This window comes from Penicillium soppii, assembly GCF_028829465.1.
Source record: "Penicillium soppii strain IBT 18220 chromosome Unknown utg000001l, whole genome shotgun sequence".
Classification (NCBI taxonomy): domain Eukaryota; kingdom Fungi; phylum Ascomycota; class Eurotiomycetes; order Eurotiales; family Aspergillaceae; genus Penicillium; species Penicillium soppii.
In genome coordinates, this window is record NW_026643231.1 from 1,543,604 (window position 1) to 1,562,825 (window position 19,222).

The 19,222-nt window shown below is 48.1% G+C and overlaps 7 protein-coding genes across 7 annotated transcripts; 5 read left to right on the forward strand and 2 right to left on the reverse strand.

Annotated features, from left to right (window-relative positions):
* Positions 1–111: 111 nt before the first annotated feature.
* Positions 112–3,596, forward strand: N7529_000588 (pyridoxal phosphate-dependent decarboxylase family protein; the record flags this gene model as incomplete). Its single annotated transcript, XM_057236119.1, has 7 exons — positions 112–300; positions 352–751; positions 805–1,158; positions 1,218–1,761; positions 1,821–1,929; positions 1,982–2,916; positions 2,972–3,596. 7 exons carry the CDS (start codon positions 112–114, stop codon positions 3,594–3,596), a joined length of 3,156 nt encoding a protein of 1,051 aa, XP_057102922.1.
* Positions 3,597–4,047: 451 nt separating this feature from the next.
* N7529_000589 (Zn(II)2Cys6 transcription factor) lies at positions 4,048–6,341 on the forward strand (the record flags this gene model as incomplete). Its single annotated transcript, XM_057236120.1, has 3 exons — positions 4,048–4,276; positions 4,331–5,253; positions 5,301–6,341. 3 exons carry the CDS (start codon positions 4,048–4,050, stop codon positions 6,339–6,341), a joined length of 2,193 nt encoding a protein of 730 aa, XP_057102923.1.
* Positions 6,342–7,234: 893 nt separating this feature from the next.
* On the reverse strand, positions 7,235–8,125 carry N7529_000590 (dihydrodipicolinate synthase family protein; the record flags this gene model as incomplete). Its single annotated transcript, XM_057236121.1, has 1 exon — positions 7,235–8,125. One exon carries the CDS (start codon positions 8,123–8,125, stop codon positions 7,235–7,237), a length of 891 nt encoding a protein of 296 aa, XP_057102924.1.
* A 661-nt stretch (positions 8,126–8,786) lies between these two features.
* Positions 8,787–10,394, forward strand: N7529_000591 (aldehyde dehydrogenase ALDH; the record flags this gene model as incomplete). Its single annotated transcript, XM_057236122.1, has 3 exons — positions 8,787–8,911; positions 8,962–9,161; positions 9,211–10,394. The coding sequence occupies 3 exons, from the start codon at positions 8,787–8,789 to the stop codon at positions 10,392–10,394; spliced, it is 1,509 nt and encodes a 502-aa protein (XP_057102925.1).
* Positions 10,395–13,762: 3,368 nt separating this feature from the next.
* N7529_000592 (dienelactone hydrolase family protein) lies at positions 13,763–14,744 on the forward strand (the record flags this gene model as incomplete). The annotated part of the gene is made up of 3 exons (XM_057236123.1): positions 13,763–14,000; positions 14,063–14,144; positions 14,225–14,744. 3 exons carry the CDS (start codon positions 13,763–13,765, stop codon positions 14,742–14,744), a joined length of 840 nt encoding a protein of 279 aa, XP_057102926.1.
* A 438-nt stretch (positions 14,745–15,182) lies between these two features.
* On the forward strand, positions 15,183–16,490 carry N7529_000593 (uncharacterized protein; the record flags this gene model as incomplete). The annotated part of the gene is made up of 1 exon (XM_057236124.1): positions 15,183–16,490. One exon carries the CDS (start codon positions 15,183–15,185, stop codon positions 16,488–16,490), a length of 1,308 nt encoding a protein of 435 aa, XP_057102927.1.
* Positions 16,491–16,888: 398 nt separating this feature from the next.
* On the reverse strand, positions 16,889–19,184 carry N7529_000594 (biotin--[acetyl-CoA-carboxylase] ligase BPL1; the record flags this gene model as incomplete). Its single annotated transcript, XM_057236125.1, has 4 exons — positions 16,889–17,388; positions 17,484–17,755; positions 17,803–18,360; positions 18,418–19,184. The coding sequence occupies 4 exons, from the start codon at positions 19,182–19,184 to the stop codon at positions 16,889–16,891; spliced, it is 2,097 nt and encodes a 698-aa protein (XP_057102928.1).
* Between the last annotated feature and the right edge of the window lie 38 nt (positions 19,185–19,222).

Genomic DNA, 19,222 nt, shown 5'->3' on the forward strand with positions numbered 1-19,222 from the left:
AAGTTTGAACCATCGAGGAGAGTTACATAAACTCCCACAATTCCAATCTTCCTTACGTTTTCCATCTTTTTTCCAGAGCAGAGAAAGCCAGAAATGCAAAGAGGCTCCATCATGTCTGAATCTACTACCTCTCTCACAGCTCATGCTGAGCGCGGCGAAGACCAAATCACCGACCAAAACATTATCAACAATTATTTCATCGGCCCACGTGGTGCCAATATGCCCGATTTCAGAGCAAACATCAACACCGTCCTAGATGAAATGCTTGAAACCAGACTAGATTATTACCCCGAGGATAATGTACTTCTTTTCCTCATTTTTCGCTGTGTCAACTTAGCTGACCTTTGAAAGAACCAAAAATTTGTTACAAAAGATGTGCGAAGATCAAAGGAGTTCCAAAAGGTCAGGGACAACTTTAGTGATGTCATCCGAAAGGTTGCCCAGCTCCTGGGAGAGCACTCGGTGCCTTTCTGGTCTCCCCGTTATGAAGCCCACATGTGTACCGACTTGACCATGCCTTCCCTGTTGGGATACTTCATGACGATGCTGTACAACCCTAACAATGTTGCCCTCGAAGCCAGTCCCTTGACCACCGTTGCGGAACTAAAAGTGGGAGAGCAACTTTCCGAGTTGTTCGGATATAAAACTCCTCACACTCCTGATCCTGATGGAGAGAGAAAGTGTGAGCCAGAGTCATGGGGCCATATTACCTGCGATGGTACCGTGGCCAATTTGGAATCCATTTGGGTTGGTACGTACTTTCCTTCGGGAGTCATACGGATCAAATACTGAAGCTGCGACTAGCACGAAACCTAAAGTTTTACCCATTGGCTCTCTCTCAGGCCATCAAGAAGGGAAACCTTAATTTCATCAAGGATCTATTCGAAGTTGAGACCTGTAAGGACGGAAAAAAGAATTTTGCGACCCTGGAAACTTGGGATCTGCTCAATCTGAAGCCTGAAACGGTCCTTGATCTGCCAGAGAAGCTGCACAAAGAGTTCGGCATTTCGAGTGACTACCTCAAGGATGCTCTGGACAAGTACAACATACAATCAGCGGGTCTAAATCCTGATGAAAACGACCAGCTCTACAAGAGTCTTAAGCCGATGAAGTATCTTCTGGCGAAGACTCGTCACTATTCATGGCCGAAGGGCCTTGGTATGCGGCCCTTCAACCCTAATATATGACACCAAAGAACGCAAAGCTAACTGTTTCAGCAATTGCCGGACTGGGCTCTGCAAATCTCCTGGAAGTCGATGTTGATGACGACGCACACATTGACATTGCGCAGTTGGAAGATAAGCTGAACGATTGTATCAAAAACAAAATTCCAGTCTATGCGGTTGTGGCCATTATTGGCTCCACTGAAGAGGGTGCTGTCGACCGACTGGAGGAGATTGTTGAGATGAGAGACAAAATGCAGAAGAAAGGTCTGTCTTTCCTCATTCATGCTGACGCTGCCTGGGGAGGCTACTTCGCCACGATGCTGCACCGAGGGTCAAATGGAAAGCCTAAACTTGGCGATGCCGACAAAGGTGCTGTGCCGGCCTTGACCCTGCGAAAGGAAACTGAAAGAGACCTTTTGGCACTTCACCGTGCGGATTCGATCACGGTTGACCCGCACAAGGCTGGTTATGTGCCATACCCTGCAGGAAGTCTGGTATACAAGGACGGTCGTATGAGACACCTAGTGACATGGTCCAGTCCTTATCTTTCCCAGGGGTCTTCGGAGAATATCGGTGTCTATGGTGTAGAGGGAAGGTGTGTTGTCTTGAAACTGCCTCAGCTCATGATTTGGCCTCTAACCACGACTGTTGTAGTAAACCTGGAGCTGCCGCCATGTCAACATGGCTTTCTAACCAGACCATTGGCCTGGACCCAGATGGATATGGAAAGCTGCTTGGTCAAGCATCTTTCACGAGTTCCAGAGTAGGATACTTGTTGTTCCAATAATTGACCCTCATCGCTGAAACATTGATAGTTATCTGTGCGCTATGCCGTTCTGAGCAACTTCAGTAAGGACCGGAAGGACCGGAAGAACTTTATTTGCGTCCCGTTCAACAGACTACCCAAGGAGAGACAAGGATATGCTTTCGATTCCGACGAAGTTGAAGAGGAACGCGACGAGATAAGAACGCTCATACTGGAACAGGATAACGAGAAACTGATGAAGAATCCCAAGGCAATGGACCTGCTGCGTCAGCTGGGCTCCGACACGAACATCAACGCCTTTGCCCTCAACTTCTATCTCGACAAAGAGAATACAAAACTTAACACCGACATTGAGGAAGCCAACTACCTGATGAAGAGAGTCGTGGACAGACTTTCAATCACCACTGCAAACACTGACCCAACAAAGATCCCGGTCTACCTGACCTCTACCAAGTTCGAGCCCAAGTTGTATGGAAAATGCGCAAAGACCTTCATGAAGAGACTCGGACTTACCGAAGTCGAGGAAGACCTGTTTGTCCTGCGCAATGTGGTCATGAGTCCATTCCCCACCAAGCATTACTTCATCGGCAAGCTCTGGGACGAATTTGAGAAGAAAGTGAACGAGGAGGTTGAATACGTCAGGGAACGGAACGATCCGACGGCACATAAAGTCCAATTCCTTTTGCAGGGCACTAAACCGACCGGAAAGACATTCCTGGTTCTACAAACTTCGTTCCACACTGCTACTCTTCGACAGCAGCTCATTGTCTCTGCAGACCTCGCAGACAATTTCAAGAAGGATTATCTTCGTTTAAAGGGCCAAAACCCAGAGGCGTCGCTCCTCTTGGTGTCTAAACAAAAGATCAATCTTGAGGATTGTATTAAAAGTCTTCCTGTGCAGCCTTTCAAGTTCAGCGCAGAAATTTTCAGCAAGGCACAATATCTTCACCACCAGGAGAAACTCAAGGAGAGCTCCGAGGAGAAGTATGTGGTTTCCTGTGTTGCTGAATGCTGAATATATGCTAATTACACTCTGCAGGCCCTTACCCCCGTTAGCTAACGGAGAGGTGACCATCTCAAAAGACGACATTATCAAGAGCCGACCCTTGAACACGATCAACCGAGACCATGAGTATCCCCAGAAAGACATGCCTTTTTACCTTTACGGCACTCCCGAACAGATGCACATTTCCCACGTGCTTCTTCGATCTCCCAACATCGCCCTCTCCGCTGCCAAGGTCACCTTATCAGCCAAGGATGAAAATTCGCCAAAGCCGAAAGAGCACATCCTTGCTGGCGATCTCTCCGGCGGATTGATCCTCGCCTTGACCGACCACCGAGAAGCTGCCATGCAGCCATTCCCAGAAAGGGTATCTGCGACAAACATAGATAAAACTCGCGACACCTTCTTCTTCAGCAATGGAAAGACGTTTTCTGTTGCAGTGTGGAAGGACCCAAAGAAGAACGCTGACAAGGGTCCAGACCTGCTGAAGAATATCGGACAGCCCTTTTGGAGTGGATTGTTGAGTCTCGGCCCGGATTTGGACTACGATTCTGTATGGCCCAATAAAGATCTCGCGGCTCATAAGAAACTCGATTGTAGTCACTGGCAGAGTGAGCTTTCGGGGATCCCCAACGTCCTCAATGACAAATACGAGGGCTAGAGAGGACTTTTGTTTGTTGAATAGATAGAGAGACATAACGGAATGTACTGTTAAGCTCACTCGTTTCTAGTCGAACTTGAATCTACTGCAGTCATATAGGGCTTATTTATGACACGTAGATATAACTTGCACCTTTACATATTTAGGATAAGCAGTCTTTATGGTGAAACCAAGCAAGTGAAATTATTATAGATAACGGCTTCGTATAACATGAGGTATTATTCAATGGTACAAAATACTGATTTTATGAAATGTACTGCCGGCAAAAATGCAATATGGCGCACCGGACGCTGGAGATTGCTGTACGGCGGGGCAATTTTTTGGAAAGTGATTCCGAGTTTTGCGGGGTTGAACATCTCCATATTTCGCGTTTCTGATATGGAAGCATTAGGAAGTTCAAGAGATTCCGTTCAAACAAGGATCATTAGATTTGTATAATTACTTATGAAAAATGGCGACTTCTAAACGATCACGGCCTCGCCGATCCCATTTACTCGGAGGCTGCAGCACATGCAGACGCCGGCATGTGAAATGCGACCAGAAACGGCCCGTCTGCCGAACATGTCGGGCACTTGGCGTGCCGTGCGAGGGATATTCCGATCAGGTCTTGTGGATGCGCTCTGATAGTAGCGAGAAGGTTGAGGGCACCCCACGTGGAACTCGACGACATCTCTATACAGGTAAGAGTTCAGACCATCCAAAAAGCAAAAGTCCCAAAATAATCGGAATTGTAGAACAATCGCGACTATCTATGAGCACGGCTCTAGGATCTAACTTGATATCCGGATCCATTGATGCGTCACTGGCAGAAGTTGACTCACGCTCACGAGATCCTGGTCGATCTGCGGAGGGCGATATTGTTATTGGACCTTTTGCAGTTCTGGATTTCTCGTCAGCACCAGACAAATCACCGTTGGAGTTGACCCCCGGAGTTAATCTCATCGAGCCAGATCTAAACTCGACGATTGAGACTCCTGATGCAGTGGTTCCCGAGGACGTGCAAAACCCCAGTGCCTCTTCAATAGTTGACTCTTTATCTCACATCGACGACTTCCTCCACTGGTCCGACTTGTTGAGCTTCAGTCCAGATTATACAGGAAATGAATCAACTGGAGCGTTGAATATACCCAATGATTTATCGTTTGATATGAGCCAGGAGATGGGCTTGTTGCCTGTTGGCTCGAACCACAATGACGACCTTCTACGAATGCTCACGTCGCGGCAAACTCCAGCAGAGCTTGTCACCGCAGATATAGATGCATTAAGAGATGCAACATGTCTCCTCAGACACTTTCAGGATATTGTCATTCCCCATATAATGGCCATTCCTTGTCGACAGAAATCACCTTGGAAAATTCTCAATGTGCCGGCGGCTGTTGTTACCTACGGCGACTTGACGTTTCTTGGCACCGAGAGAATAAGTCACGCTAGGTTGGCGAATCTGTATGGGTTGCTCGCCTGCTCAGCTATTCATCTTGTTCTGAGCTCGTCAGCAACACCGACCAAGCCGCCTGAGTATTGGTGGCAGGTTGCCAACCAAGCATACCAGGAGGCGAAGGATCACATGCAAACCTCTTTGAACTCAGAGACACAGGGTGTGAAAAGGGCGAAATACAAGGACCAGCTGATGGCTACATGTATCCTCATACAGTACACAGTAAGTTTTCCTTTGGGAATTGATTGAACGTCTCTTGACTCGTACAGATAATGTCAGGTCAGCAACAACATGCTCGGTGCTTCATGATTGATGCAGAGCGACTTTTACGCCTTCGAGGTCTGTCCAAAACAAGGATATCCAAGAAGGCACGGCTCTTGCATCACGTCTATACCTGGCTCCGTATAGTCGGGGAAAGCACCTTCGTTCTGCACGACTACAACCTCTCATCCTCCTCTCTCGAGGCACTCGGCTCTCGCTTTCGGTCTCGAACCACACGGAACTCAGACGAGACAGAGGTCTCCGAGCCAAACCCTCGCCTCGACGATTTCCTCCGCCTTGAAACACAGAATTCAGATAGTGACCTCAACATTGACGAGCCGAAGGACCAAGCTTCCGCACTCTACGATATCCATCTACAAGATTCACGAAGCCACCCCGAGACTTTATACAAGCAGATCTATGGGATCCCAGAGACGTGGCTAAGCCTTGTGTCACAAACAACAAGACTAGCTAATGTCTTGGAGACATTTCGCATTGCCAGGGAAGCAGATAAGAACGTGAGCCTAGAAGCATGGGAGACCCTCCAAAGACGCAGCATGCGTTTGGAAAACATGATATGCTCGTTTAGTCTTGGCCGCACAAGAGCCGGAGTACTCGAGCTTCATGCCGACTCTAAGTCCCACGGGCACATGGTTGAAGCATTGAATTCAGCACTGGTGATTTTCTTCTACAAAAGGATTCGACACACCCACCCCGCCGCTCTGCAGGGCCATGTTGATAGCGTGATTGCTGCTCTCGAGGCATGCGGCACGACAAGGACACAAGATGATCCAACGGGACCTGGAACGGCATGGCCGTTGTTCATTGCTGGATGTGAAGCGATTTCTGCTGCGCGGCGGGAGGCAATCATGGAATTGTTGGATAAGGCTAGCTCGACGTGTGGGTTTGCTGCTTTTGCGACTGCGAGGAATATTATTTCCGAGGTGTGGAGGAGGCAGGATGAGCATCTTACTGCTAATAGGGGTGATTCGATGCCGTCGTGGGTTGATGCTGTGAAGCAAGGACAGACATGGCCTTTGTTTTGTTGATCCCGGATACTCTTCTCATTTGTTGCTTCATTCTATTATGTCTCAGATACAGTTGTATATTACTATGAGGCAACGAGACAAGCTGTGCTTGATACCCACATTTGTAATCTAATGAATGAGTAATTTCGTTTCCAGGCGGAAGTGGATGGAATCAGGAAGAGCAATGTGGAGCACCGATAGCATTGTAGGGATAGAGTGATAATAATAGATCAATAAGACAATAGGGGAATATACCGATAGAATGAAGGTATTGATAGGAAGAGATCAAGAGAACAAAGAGAACAATAACAAACGGACCAACAGGATGAGAGGATCAAAAGAACGAAGAAATAGACCCACCTTCTCGATTAGGCCAACCCCATAGGTATAATCACTTCCTTCCCTTCGTTCCCAAATCTCCTCTCTTTTTTCACCAAGGACAGAGCTGGGCTGTGGAACACAATGTAGACACGAAGCATGTCTGCTCACGCTGAACTAGTGTGGGCAGACTTTGGTGCATACAATGTTAGGATACGAACATGGCCTGACCCCCGATCCTGCGCCGGAGCGTATACTCTGGGCATCACACTCCAGGGCTGTGACTAAACTTCTTGGCTCCAGAATTTGCTACGGCCCTAGTACGCTGGTTGAGTTTTTGCTGCCTGGATAGAGATCTGGCCATCGCGCCCTCGAAGATTCCAAGTGGTGCTGGCATCCACTCAAGGGGTTGCTGTCTTATGACGAACACGATTCCGAGGACTACTTTTCTTTCTTGCCGGCATGAAGAGAACTCTGCGGGAATTACAATAAACTATGCAAATTACATGAATTCTGCGGACATTGCAATACACGCTTTGAACTGTAGATACTTTCAACAAAATTTAAATTTTTCAAATCTTTGTCGCAATATAAATCTAAATAGTCTTTACACCAGCATTTTGCAATAATTTCTTAAGCTCTGCCTGCAACTCGGGCTTCAAAAGAGCAAAAGGCTTACGCAAACCACCAGTAGGTTGTCCAATCAGCTCAACACCAGTTTTAACAGCGGCAGCATAACTGTGCGACTCAAGGAATTTGCAAATTGGAAAAGCCTTAGACCAAAGCTCCCTTCCACGCTTTAAGTCCCCATCCACAGCAACCGCATTATAAAGCTCAACTGCCAACTCGGGGATAATATTCGCTGCACCCCAAACACCACCAGGCGCACCAGCAGCAAGACCATAGAAAGTCAACGTATCCCAGCCATTGAAAGAAGTAATCTGATCTGAAAGACTGAAGATAAGCTCCGTCAAAGCAGGCGCATCACCAGAGGTATCCTTGAGATACTTGACGCCAACCTTCGACAAGCCAGCAATCTCAGTAGGACTGAGCTTGAGACCCGACGCACTGGGGATATTATAAAAGACAATGGGGAGGTTGGAAGCCTTGTGTATCTCGTCCAGCAGCTCGTGTAGCTCATCGACGGAAACGGGGTCGTAGAATGGGGGCACGACCATGGTCGCTGCGGCACCGGCCTTGGCTGCGTGCACAGAGAGCTCAACTGCTTCGGCGGAAGAGAGACTGCCTGTTCCTGCGACGACGGGGACGCGACCATCGGCAAACTTCACGCATAGCTCTGTTAGCTGTTTGCGTTCAGCCACTGTCATTGTGGTAAATTCTCCTGTACTACCGCCTGGCACGAGACCGTGGACGCCGGCTTGGATGAGGTGCTCGATGTGTGCTTGCAGACGACTATCGTCGATGGCGGTCTTGTCGTCATTGAATGGGGTGATGAGGGCCACCAGGATGCCGTGGAGGGATGACATTTTGGAGGTGTTGATGAAGGGGTGGGAGATGTGGTTGTTTGTATATGGAGTTGGTAGAGCGGTTGAATTCGATTGTTACAAGTGAAGTGATGATGATCTAGATATAGTTGAATTGTTTTTGGAATCTCTTGCCATTTCTACATTTTCCCAACATGTTCTTGGTTCTATTTACGTCGAGTTGTAGATAGAGGAAACACTTACCTTTTCGGGATGGCTTTCCTAAAGAGGACTATAAATGAACTATCCAGAGAGGTACGCTTGCTTGACATTTGATACTAGTCAGTTGTACAACAGCAAAGAAAAAAAATTTGTACTCTTTATACAGATATGAACTGAGAGAAATTCATGCCCTGAAATTGGTTATTATTGGATACGCAATATTCACCTATTGCCGTAATTTATTTAGGGAGGTCTATTGTACATAAAGATACGTTTCTGCCCCCTTTATCAATAGCCTCGGACTAGATTCAAGAAATACTTCCGCGATGTCAGATGGCTGATAATGGATAACAATCAAATGCGTGGAATTGCTCTCTGAATTGGCCGGAGAATGCATCGGAAGGACTTGCCATATCGGGCTTAACGTCTTCTGCGACCTATCTTTCTTATATTAAACCCCACGCGCCTTCAGAGAGGCAAACTGAACTTTGTTCATGACAAAATGGATCTCTTCATTGATATTGTTACTCCCAACGGTCGGAGCTACCAACAGCCTACCGGTCTTTTCATCAACAACGAGTTTATCCCCGCAACTGGCGGCCAGACCATCACCTCTCTCGACCCCGCGTATGTCATGTTCGGAAATAATTAAGTTACACCACTGACTAGTCACATAGCACTGACAAGCCCATTGCGACCGTTCAAGCTGCCAGTGCCGAAGATGTTGATCGTGCCGTGAACGCAGCCAAGGCAGCTCTGGTCCACCCCTCGTGGAAGCAGCTCCCCGCCACAGAGCGGGGCCAGCTAATGGCCCGACTCGCCGATCTCATGGAAGAAAACCGAGAACTGTTGGCTTCTATTGATGCATGGGATAATGGTATGTTCGAATCGCACGCTTTTATAAACAAATTGCTCACTTATGTTAGGAAAACCCTATCATGTCGCCGTTGATGAAGATCTCACAGAGGCAATTAGCACCATTCGGTATTACAGTGGTTGGGCAGACAAGACCTTTGGACAGACTATCAATACAACCCCCCAAAAGTTCGCTTATACAATCCGTCAACCAATTGGTGTTGTAGCTCAAATCATCCCCTGGAACTACCCGTTGTCAATGGCCACCTGGAAGCTTGGCCCCGCACTGGCCTGTGGAAACACCGTCGTGTTGAAACCCGCCGAACAAACTCCCTTGAGTGCTCTCATTCTCGGTACTCTGATCAAAGAAGCTGGGTTCCCCCCGGGCGTGGTGAACATTGTCAATGGCTACGGACGCGAGGCCGGCGCCGCGCTCGCCTCGCACCCGTTAGTAGACAAAGTTGCATTCACAGGCTCAACAGCCACCGCCCGGGAGATCATGAAGATGGCAGCTGGCAACCTCAAAAACATCACACTCGAGACTGGTGGCAAGTCGCCACTTCTCGTTTTCCCAGATGCGGACCTGGACCAGGCCGTCAAATGGTCTCATGCCGGTATCATGTCCAACAAAGGCGAGATCTGCACCGCGACCTCGAGAATCTACGTCCACCGCGATATCCTCGACTCTTTCACTGCCAGCTACAAGACAGCCGTTGAGAGCGTGAAGATCGGTGACCAATGGGATGAGACGGTATTCCAGGGCCCACAGGTCACCCGCACCCAATATGACCGCATCCTCTCCTACTTCGAAATCGCCAAGAGTGAAGGTGCGACTATTCTCACAGGAGGTGCTGCATACAAGCCCACAGACGCGAAGAACACAAACGGATACTTCATACAGCCAACCGTCATTACAAACGCCACGGATTCCATGCGCATCGCCCGCGAAGAAATCTTTGGACCTGTCGTGGTGATCTTTCCCTTTGACGACGAGGATGAAGCTATTCGTCGTGCAAATGATACAACGTACGGTCTCGGTGCTTCTGTCTTCACGCGCGATTTGGAGCGCGCACACCGCGTCGCTGCAGAAATTGAGTCTGGTATGGTGTGGATTAACAGTAGCCAAGACTGCGATCCGCGCATTCCTTTCGGTGGCGTGAAGCAGAGTGGTATTGGGCGTGAGCTAGGAGAGGCTGGTCTTGAGGCGTATAGCCAAACCAAGGCTGTTCATGTGAACATGGGAACTAGGCTATGAACCTGTTGGTCGGACTTGGACTTTGGCTAGACGAAACAAATAAATTTTGATGTATATGCTGCTGCAAACCCTCTTAATCGGCCCCTATAAAGAGTCCTATATCTAACTACAACAGGACACTCCGCTACTTTAGCGCCGTTTTAGCGCCATTTCAATTAAATAGAAGTAGCCACCTTTTTCAACTCTTTCTTTTTCCACTACCATGCGATCCTAAATGTATCTCATCGATATGCACCACATTTCCTCCCCTTATATTTTGATTTCACTATGAATTTCCTTCGAGGATTATGGACTGCTCGCTTACCAGCACCTGAAACACCAGTCCAAAACCAGAACCCAAGCCGGCTTGCACCTTCTGAAGATCCCCCTTCAAAAAGAAGGTGTGTCGAGAAACCCCAGTGCAGCTTCACAGACTCAACGTGGTATGCATGGTTTTTAGTGTGTGAAACAGTAAGTCGATCCAAACGTCTTATGGTATTGAAACTCAACAAATTATAGATATGCCACCAGAGCGAAAGAGATTTGATCAGTCTCTGCCGCGTGTCAAAAGCCATGAATGATTTGGTCACTCCCTTTCTCTACCGTTCTCCTCACCTCCAACTATGGGGAGATACTCTGATAGAGAATGCCGATTGCCTTCTAGGCAGGCTGCTAGATACTTCTCACGACTCACCGCGGCGTTTGGTTCGAGAGATTACTATCAAACCCTATAGGAGGTTCAGATATTTGACAGAGGCAGATAAAAAGCCTGTATCACAGTTGATTGAGTGCCTCCCGGACCTGCGTCGAGTGAGGTATGGAATCCGTGATATTCAGGTAGATTTTCTATGCCTTGAGCGACTAACACCTGCAATAGACTCGAAGTACCGTGCAGTTTTGGCGACAAATATATGACAAGCATTGACGAGCACCCTCAAAAGCCGGAAATTCACTTACTCGCAGAGGACGGCGAAAAGCTCAGTCCTCATTCACTCCCACGAGTGACAGTACTCAGAGTTTGTATGCAGGATATCAGGTCATACTACAAGAGGTCCCGTTCTCCACTACACAGGAATAGCTTCTTAAATTTCATCACTTCCTGTCCCAACCTGAAGTCTTGTTCTTGGGCAGTGAGAGACCCCAATGAAAAACTTATTGGTAAAACATCTCCCGATTCTGAAGGATTCGGCATCCACAAACCTTTTCCTGTGCTCGAACATCTGGCCCTCGATGGATACTACATAGGTACCCAAATGTGGAAGGGCTGGCAAGATCATTTCAAGTGGTCAAATCTTTTGTCTCTCGAACTCGGCCCAAAGACGCTGTTTGTGCTTGAGAATCTCAATGCCATGACAGGGCGTGTAACAAATTTACGACACTTGAAAGTTACAGCCTGCAGGGGCGGAAGCGAAGAGCTTTGCCAAAGCCTCGAGAATTTCCTGGTGTCTTTTGGCACATTGGTGGATCTGGAATTGTTGAACTGCTTCGTTCCAATTCATGCTATTACTCGGCACACTCGTTTAGTCAACTTCTGTGTGCACATTGGCGAGACTTGGCAGTGTCTAGACTCTCGGGCTGTCTTCAAAAAAATTGACTTGGTTTCCTTGGATCAACTGTGTCCTCAACTGGAAAATCTGGAACTGGATATTGAGCGCGAGAATGGAAACCAGTGGGTACGTATATATCCTGGTCTTCTTAGGGACGATAGACTGATTATAATCTCAGCCTCAAGGTACTCTTGAAACCTTAGCCCGTGGGTTTTCAAAGCTCAAGACACTCGCGCTCCACTCAAGAGTAGGCAATCTAGTGTACCTATCGGATCCCCCCGGCGAGTGGAATGAACATTGCCATTCCTATGAGCCCAAGTTAACTTATAAGGCGGCAAAAGAGGTTGGCACCAATTTCTTTGCCACCCGACATCGGGAGTTGAACGCAAATTCCAAATCCAATGATATGACCAGGGCATTTGGAAGTCTCCAAAAAATAACATTGAAGGCAGGACTAAACAAAGGACTGGGAGAGTACGCAGAATACGCCACTTTGAACAGCTTTACTTTCGACATGCTACCACCTAAGACGATAGGCGAAGAACCTGAGCTCGTGCATTTGGAAAGGGAGCGTGAGGAGAAAAGGAGTCAACGTAGCTGGCAGGAGAACATGGAGGACCGTCTCTTGAAGATAATATCTATCGCCGAGGATGGCCCACGCGCTTTTTCCAGACCTTTTTGTGGCGCAACAACAAGCAATTGGTGTTTATTGCGTAGAAGCGGGCCTCGAGTATCTCGAGTACCAGGAGTTGGTGCTCGTAGGTCAGCGAGGCTTGCACAAGGCCGAGGTCGGGGGATGGAGTCAACGGGGGATTGAAGAATCGAGATTCGTTGTCAGGAGGGTGCCATGAGAATCAGGTTCATGTATCAAATTCCCACCAAGGCGTTTACATATTTTTACGCCTGTATTTATAGAATGCATAAATTTACAATCTAATAATATTAAAATTTTGAAGATGAGCGTAATTCAGCTACTGCCACGAATAGGTACCTCTAGAGCTAGGTGCTAGGGTGCCTACAGCGATATTCCAGATTAGATCATCCCACGTAGTCTCACGAATTGATTCCTGAACTCTACCTAGAAGCACGATAATTTAAATTTGCACAGCCTCCTTCCCTACACTGAAGTTATTTCCAGTGGAGCTTCCCGGCCTATTAGCGTGGTCTTAATTTAGGCCACGTTTTAGACGCATTCCCTCAAGGCTAAATCTTATTCATGACATAGAGAGCTAGTCACCCATTACAGTACCTCTCGAATAGCCAAGCAAGAAGTAAAGAGCCTATGATGAGATATATTTGGAAGTTGGACGAGTGTGTGTTAGGTTCCGTGATGGTGAAATAGATAGTTTCCGTGTCCAGTGAATCCTGAGGGTTCAAGTAATACTCTTGAGGCCGGGCGCTCCACGGCACTGATAAGGAATAACAAGACTTATCGTCATCCTTACAGCTGAATATGCTGCTCTTAATGGCATGACGATGCTGGATTGACCATAAGCTGAGGAGTTGAGACCGCGATTCTCTTGTTACCCGACGGAAATTGCGCATTGCAGCTGGCGGCCCCAAATAAAATGCGGAACGAGAGCACAATATTGCTGTAGCTTATGCTGTAGCTTAACTTCGAAAATCCGAATTCCAGCTTATCTACGGGCTAACTATAATAGTCTCCATGCATGTTTACGTGTACTCACTTATGGCCTCGGGGGGCCGAAGGCGGCGTCCCGATCAGGGCAAGCTCTTTCATCTGACCAAGTCCCGCATGTGATCTCACTACATTTCTACCCCAGGTAACCTTCTTAAACCAACAGGTGGCACTTATCTTTCAATAGTTACACATTTTGCAACATGTCGTGTCCCGAATGCTTCAAAGGTCATATCCATCAAGGTACACCGCGAGGTGAAGTCACCACCTTACATGGCTTAAACGCCTACACCACCAAACCATCTGACAATGTACCTCACCGTGGAATTATCATTATCGTCCCTGATGCCTTCGGATGGGAATTTGTAAACAATCGTATCCTGGCCGATCATTATGCCGACAAGGGAGGATACCTCGTCTACCTCCCCGACTTCATGAATGGTACGTAGTAGAGTCGTCAATATATCCCCAAAAACTCGCTGATCATTGTATCCCACTATCAGGACATTCTGCACCAATTGGCATGTTGTTCAACACAAAAGAGCTTCTCACAACCAGTGGACTGAAAACATGGCTCATGAAACCGTACGTCGCAACATAGTGCATCTGGCCTGCGGATATAATATCCAAGTGCTATCATAAGACTATACTAAATCAGTGTACAGATATTACCTGGCCATCACCATGCTTCAGTTTATCCCATTTAAATACCACAATTCTTTCCAGACCACCTGGCCAATTGTGAGAGACTTCATCAAGTCCGTTCGAGAAAACGAAGGCTCCGAGCTCCCTATCTATGCAGCCGGGTTCTGCTGGGGAGGAAAGCACGTTGTTAACCTAGGCTTCGGAGAAGACGTCGCTTCAAACGGGAAGCCTCTGATTAATGCTGGATTCACTGGACATCCCAGTTTCCTCGAGATCCCCAGCGAGATAGAGAAAATCAACATTCCTATTAGCTTTGCACTTGGTGATGCGGATCTGGTTGTGAAGGCTCCCCAAATCAAGCTGATTCAACAGGTCTTTGAGAATGAAGCTAAAGCTGATAAAGGAGAGGTGCAGATTTACGAAGGGGCCGGTCATGGGTTCTGTGTGCGGGCTGATCTCTTTTTAAAGGATGCAAACAAGCATGCTGAGGAGTCTGAGAAACAAGCACTGGCTTGGTTCGAAAGGCATCCAAGCGTTTGACTAACATGAATGATTTCTTACTCAAATGGACGTATCTCTCCTCATATGCACGCTATGTTTGTTTAGATATATTGTTCTGCCCATCTATTCTTCGTTTACTCGACTAATTGCCTTTGAACAGAAGTTCTCTAATACTATTGCTATTTATGTGCTTGTTGTCATCCAATAATCTCATTATGATTTTATAGATCTCCATTATTTTACTAATTAGAGTGAATGCGCCACAGAGCGTGTGGCTGTGCAAATATGGAAAAACAAAGTTGAAGATAAAAATAACATCCCTTTCGCCGCTTACTGGAGTCCCTTAAGTGGAGTAACGTAAGGCTGCATTTCGGAGACTCACCGCATTGCGGTCTCTTGGTCCACGCAGCCTAACTTTTTGCCAATATTTTCTTCTCAATAGACACTATTTAGGTGCCGTGCATCTCAAATTTGCGTATGCCTCATATCCCAAACACTCCAGAATCTTTGCTTCCTCGCTCAGATTCCCGAAATCCAGCGACAACATGTAGAGGAATTACCACACAAGGCCGGCCTTGTCGCCGCGCTTTAGCATCTCCTAAACCATCATCTGCTTCTAAACCTCGAAAGAGTGATCCTCGACAAGAAGCTATAGACAAGGCTTCTTTGTACTGCTGGCAGCACCGGGACCAAGATGTATCTGCAAACTCACCTGCGAATCCTGTCGATACCACCATTTCGGGAAAACCGAGGACGAGTATTGATACGTTAATGGATCGCCTGGGAGTGCTGGAGATAAACGACGACCCAGCGCTCAAAAAGCCTAATAGGAGGCGGCGAACAAACGAAAATGGCATTTATCAACGTCGACCCAAGAAGAAGAGCACATTTTGTTGTTTCACGATAGTGGAAGACAGCGATGACGAGAAACCCGTGCCGGCTCAAAAGCCTACAGCCCATCGCCCACAAAGCGGCGTGTCTTCTCAAACCCCGAATGGAAAGGTTCCACTACCTACCTCGACTGCACAACCGCAAAATGGGCGTGTTACCTCTCCCAAGAAGGGGAAATCGTCTGCATCCTGGCTTCCACCTACACTTCCCCCAGAAACAACCTCCACTCTTCTCGCGGAACTGCAAAAACCAATCTCTGAAGCCGACTTGGATGGCTATATCTACATGTTCTGGGTAACACCTCCTACCACCACAACACGGAGTATCGACGGTCCCACAACAAGCGACATAGCATCATCTCTTCTCCCGCAAGCCGAAGCCACAGAGAACAGCAGAGGCCTTCTCCGCCCACCACCACAATCTCGCAGCATCAGCGAAGCTCTCCGCGCAGCCCAAGATCTCAATGCCCTAAGCTCCAACCCAACGGCAACCAAGCCGGGGACGCTCCGGCTGAAAATCGGACGCACGAGCAACGTGCACCGCCGAATGGCCGAATGGACCCGACAGTGTTCCTACGACCTGACCCTTATCCGCTATTACCCTTATACCCATACTGTGTCTGGGTCTTCTTCTCCTGCTCGGGTGCCGTCGAAAAACGGCAAGAGTCAGCCTCTTGCTAAGATGGTGCCTGGGCGGAAGGTTCCGCATGTGCATCGGGTAGAACGCCTGATTCATCTTGAGTTGGATGCTCTACGGATTAGGGACTTGGGTCAGTGTCCTGAGTGTGGGAAGGAACATCAGGAATGGTTTGAGGTTGAGGCTGCGAAGGAGTCGTTGCGTAGTGTTGATGAGTGTATTCGGAGGTGGATTTCTTGGGCGGAGTCGATGAAATGATAGATGGAACTGATTATTTCCAATTTGCATAGCGCAGTGAGAGAGGTGTGTGTGTGTGTGTGCATTTTGTGCTCTATTTCTGAATCGCAAGGACTGAGATGTCCATGTAGCAAAGAAAAATAATATGGCGTGGGGTTAAAGTAAAGTCTTGAACCAATGAGACAATCAACCGCTTTACTCTGTTCCTTGGTTTTGTTTGGCGCTCCCTTTAGTCTTTGAGCTTATTTTTATGATCTGCGAATTCTTGTGCAGTACGCTTGAGACTGCTAATTCCTATCCAAAACCAACAAGGTTGAGGGCGAAAAGCCATTATTTCCTTGGGGGAATGACCATCTGCATATTTCAAATTTTCATATATATACAGCTAGCTTTTGACAACAATTGCAGATCACAACATTCTACACCTTCCTCTTAACCAGCCCACGGAAGAAGTCAAAGCTATTGCTATCACTTTGCAACTGCCAAACCCGGCCTGTTGGCCGATCATTCCACCCAAGCTCCTCAGCCAGCAAGAGACCATGATCACGAGTAATACCCTGAATACGAGCACGAGCGCCGCCTTCTTCCTCAAGGGTGACAATCTGGTGCATGTGCAGCCAGTCTTGGTAATACATAGCCTCGAATCCACGATCAAAGCCCGTCCGCAAGAAGCGGGTATACAGCCCCTCAAAAGTGGTCAGAATGCGGGCCAGAAGCTTCTCGAGTGTGACTGGTGACGCGCCGGGAGGTGCGTAGCGTGCAGCGAGGGTCGTTAGGGCGGTTGTTGGGGAGGCGTTCGTGGCGTTGATACCGATGCCGACGACGGAGATGTATTCGTTCGACATGAAATGGGAATTGATAAGAATACCGCAGATCTTAGTGTAGCGTTTCTGCTCAGGGTCGTCTGGATCTAATGCATCTGTAGAGGTTGTTAATCAGAGGCGGAATTGTATAAGAGGGCAAATATTGAAACGCAGAGGTTTGAGTGAGAAGGCATAGGTAGTTCGAACTCACAAATGTCGTTAGGCCATTTTAATTTAACTGGGATCTTGTCGTAGCCACTTGCGTAGTTCTTGATGCCTCGGACCACTGCCATGGCCGAGAGATACTGAAGGAAAATCACCGGTGCCGACTGGATCTTGTCGATTGGGTGCCGCACAACGGTTGAAAAGATAAGAGAACCTGCCGGTGAAACCCAGACATTGGATCCGCGTCCGCGGCCAGCGATTTGCGCTGTTGCTGTCGCCGTGAAGCCTTGTGGCAGCTGACGAAGCAATTTTGTGTTTCTGATGGACGTTAGAGATGCTCGTTATAGACGGAGTTTCATGCTTACTTTTCAAGGATAGTGTTCGTGCTGGTCACTACCTCTCCGTACAACAGATTGTTTCCAAAAGTTGAGGCGTCTCCCTTAGACTCGGCTTGATTTTGACGAAGATTAGAATAAAATGCATGATGGTTGAAATATGGGGTCAGTTTCGAGTCTGGAATATCGTCATGGAATACAAGACGCTTGGTGATAGTCTGGTAGTCAATAATACCCTCGGTAGATTGCGCGGCTGGAAGCGACTCTTCCAGATCGCCAAGGTTCCATGTTCCAGGCCGTTCAATGCGGAATTTATCGTGCTCGTCTTTGAGATACTCGGACTCCCCTTCTTTGGTCAATGTCGCTCCAAGACCCGATAGAATATCCATAGGACCATCAGCATTGACGCCAGACATATGCAATGACGACAAAGAAGGCACTGTTGACTCTTCCGTGACCTCAAGCCCAAGCTTGGATAGGCACACCTTCAAAAAGTCCGTACGTTCTTTGTCATCGGCAGCGAGTGCCGCCACCATTTCCGCATATTCGGGTCCACCAGCTTTGGGATCGAGATTAGCAGCCGCGAATCTATCGAAGTCGCCGAGTCAGCAGGTCAACCTTTCTATTAGTGAATCCATAGCATACTCAGGATGAGGCCCCGTCAAAATTGCTGCGCCACTACCGACTTTGCAGTAGACAACAGCAGCAGCTCCCTCCCCAGCATCGACATTCAATTTCTCCGTATAGTTCGCAAGAACCTCCACGCCTTTGTCCGCGAGCAACGGCGCGTCAACAAAGACTCCGCCGCCATTGTAGTACGACCGAAAGGTTGCGGGAACAGTACCAATGCTCAATGCTTCCTTGACAACGTCGATCCCTGCAGCGCGTGCGCCCGCCTCGCTATGATAAATGAAGCCTGGGAATGCCCCGCCCCGACAGATACCCGGGTAGAACGCCAGTTCGCGATCCCCAATGACCTCCATGGTCTTGTCGCCAACCTCGAATTCACATTTTTTGGATCCGTAGTACCCACCAGCACATAAACCGAGGTATCTCCCGCCATTGCGGACGAACTGCGCAATGCGCCGATTCCCCGCACCGTTGAGCGTGCGGCAGTATCCCAAGTCTGCGCCGCCGGGCATGACAAGCATTGCACATGTGGTCATCCATGGCTCCTTGAGGAGCATGTCGCCTGTTACGGGAATGACAGCATAGTGGGGAGCGAGGAGGCGGCGGAGTGTATAGAGGCAATGACGGACTGAGTCAACGGTAGTTCCAGTTCCTGTCGGGAAGTCGTCGGTCAGCAAACGGCTGAGTTGCCAGGCAGAGGAATGTGTAAGCGAACCAGAATAGACTAGAACATTGAGCCTTTTGCCATTAAAATTGGCATTGTTGCCCGTTGGGGTTGACATGGTTGTTTTGTTGAAGGGGAAATCAGTCCACGATAAGA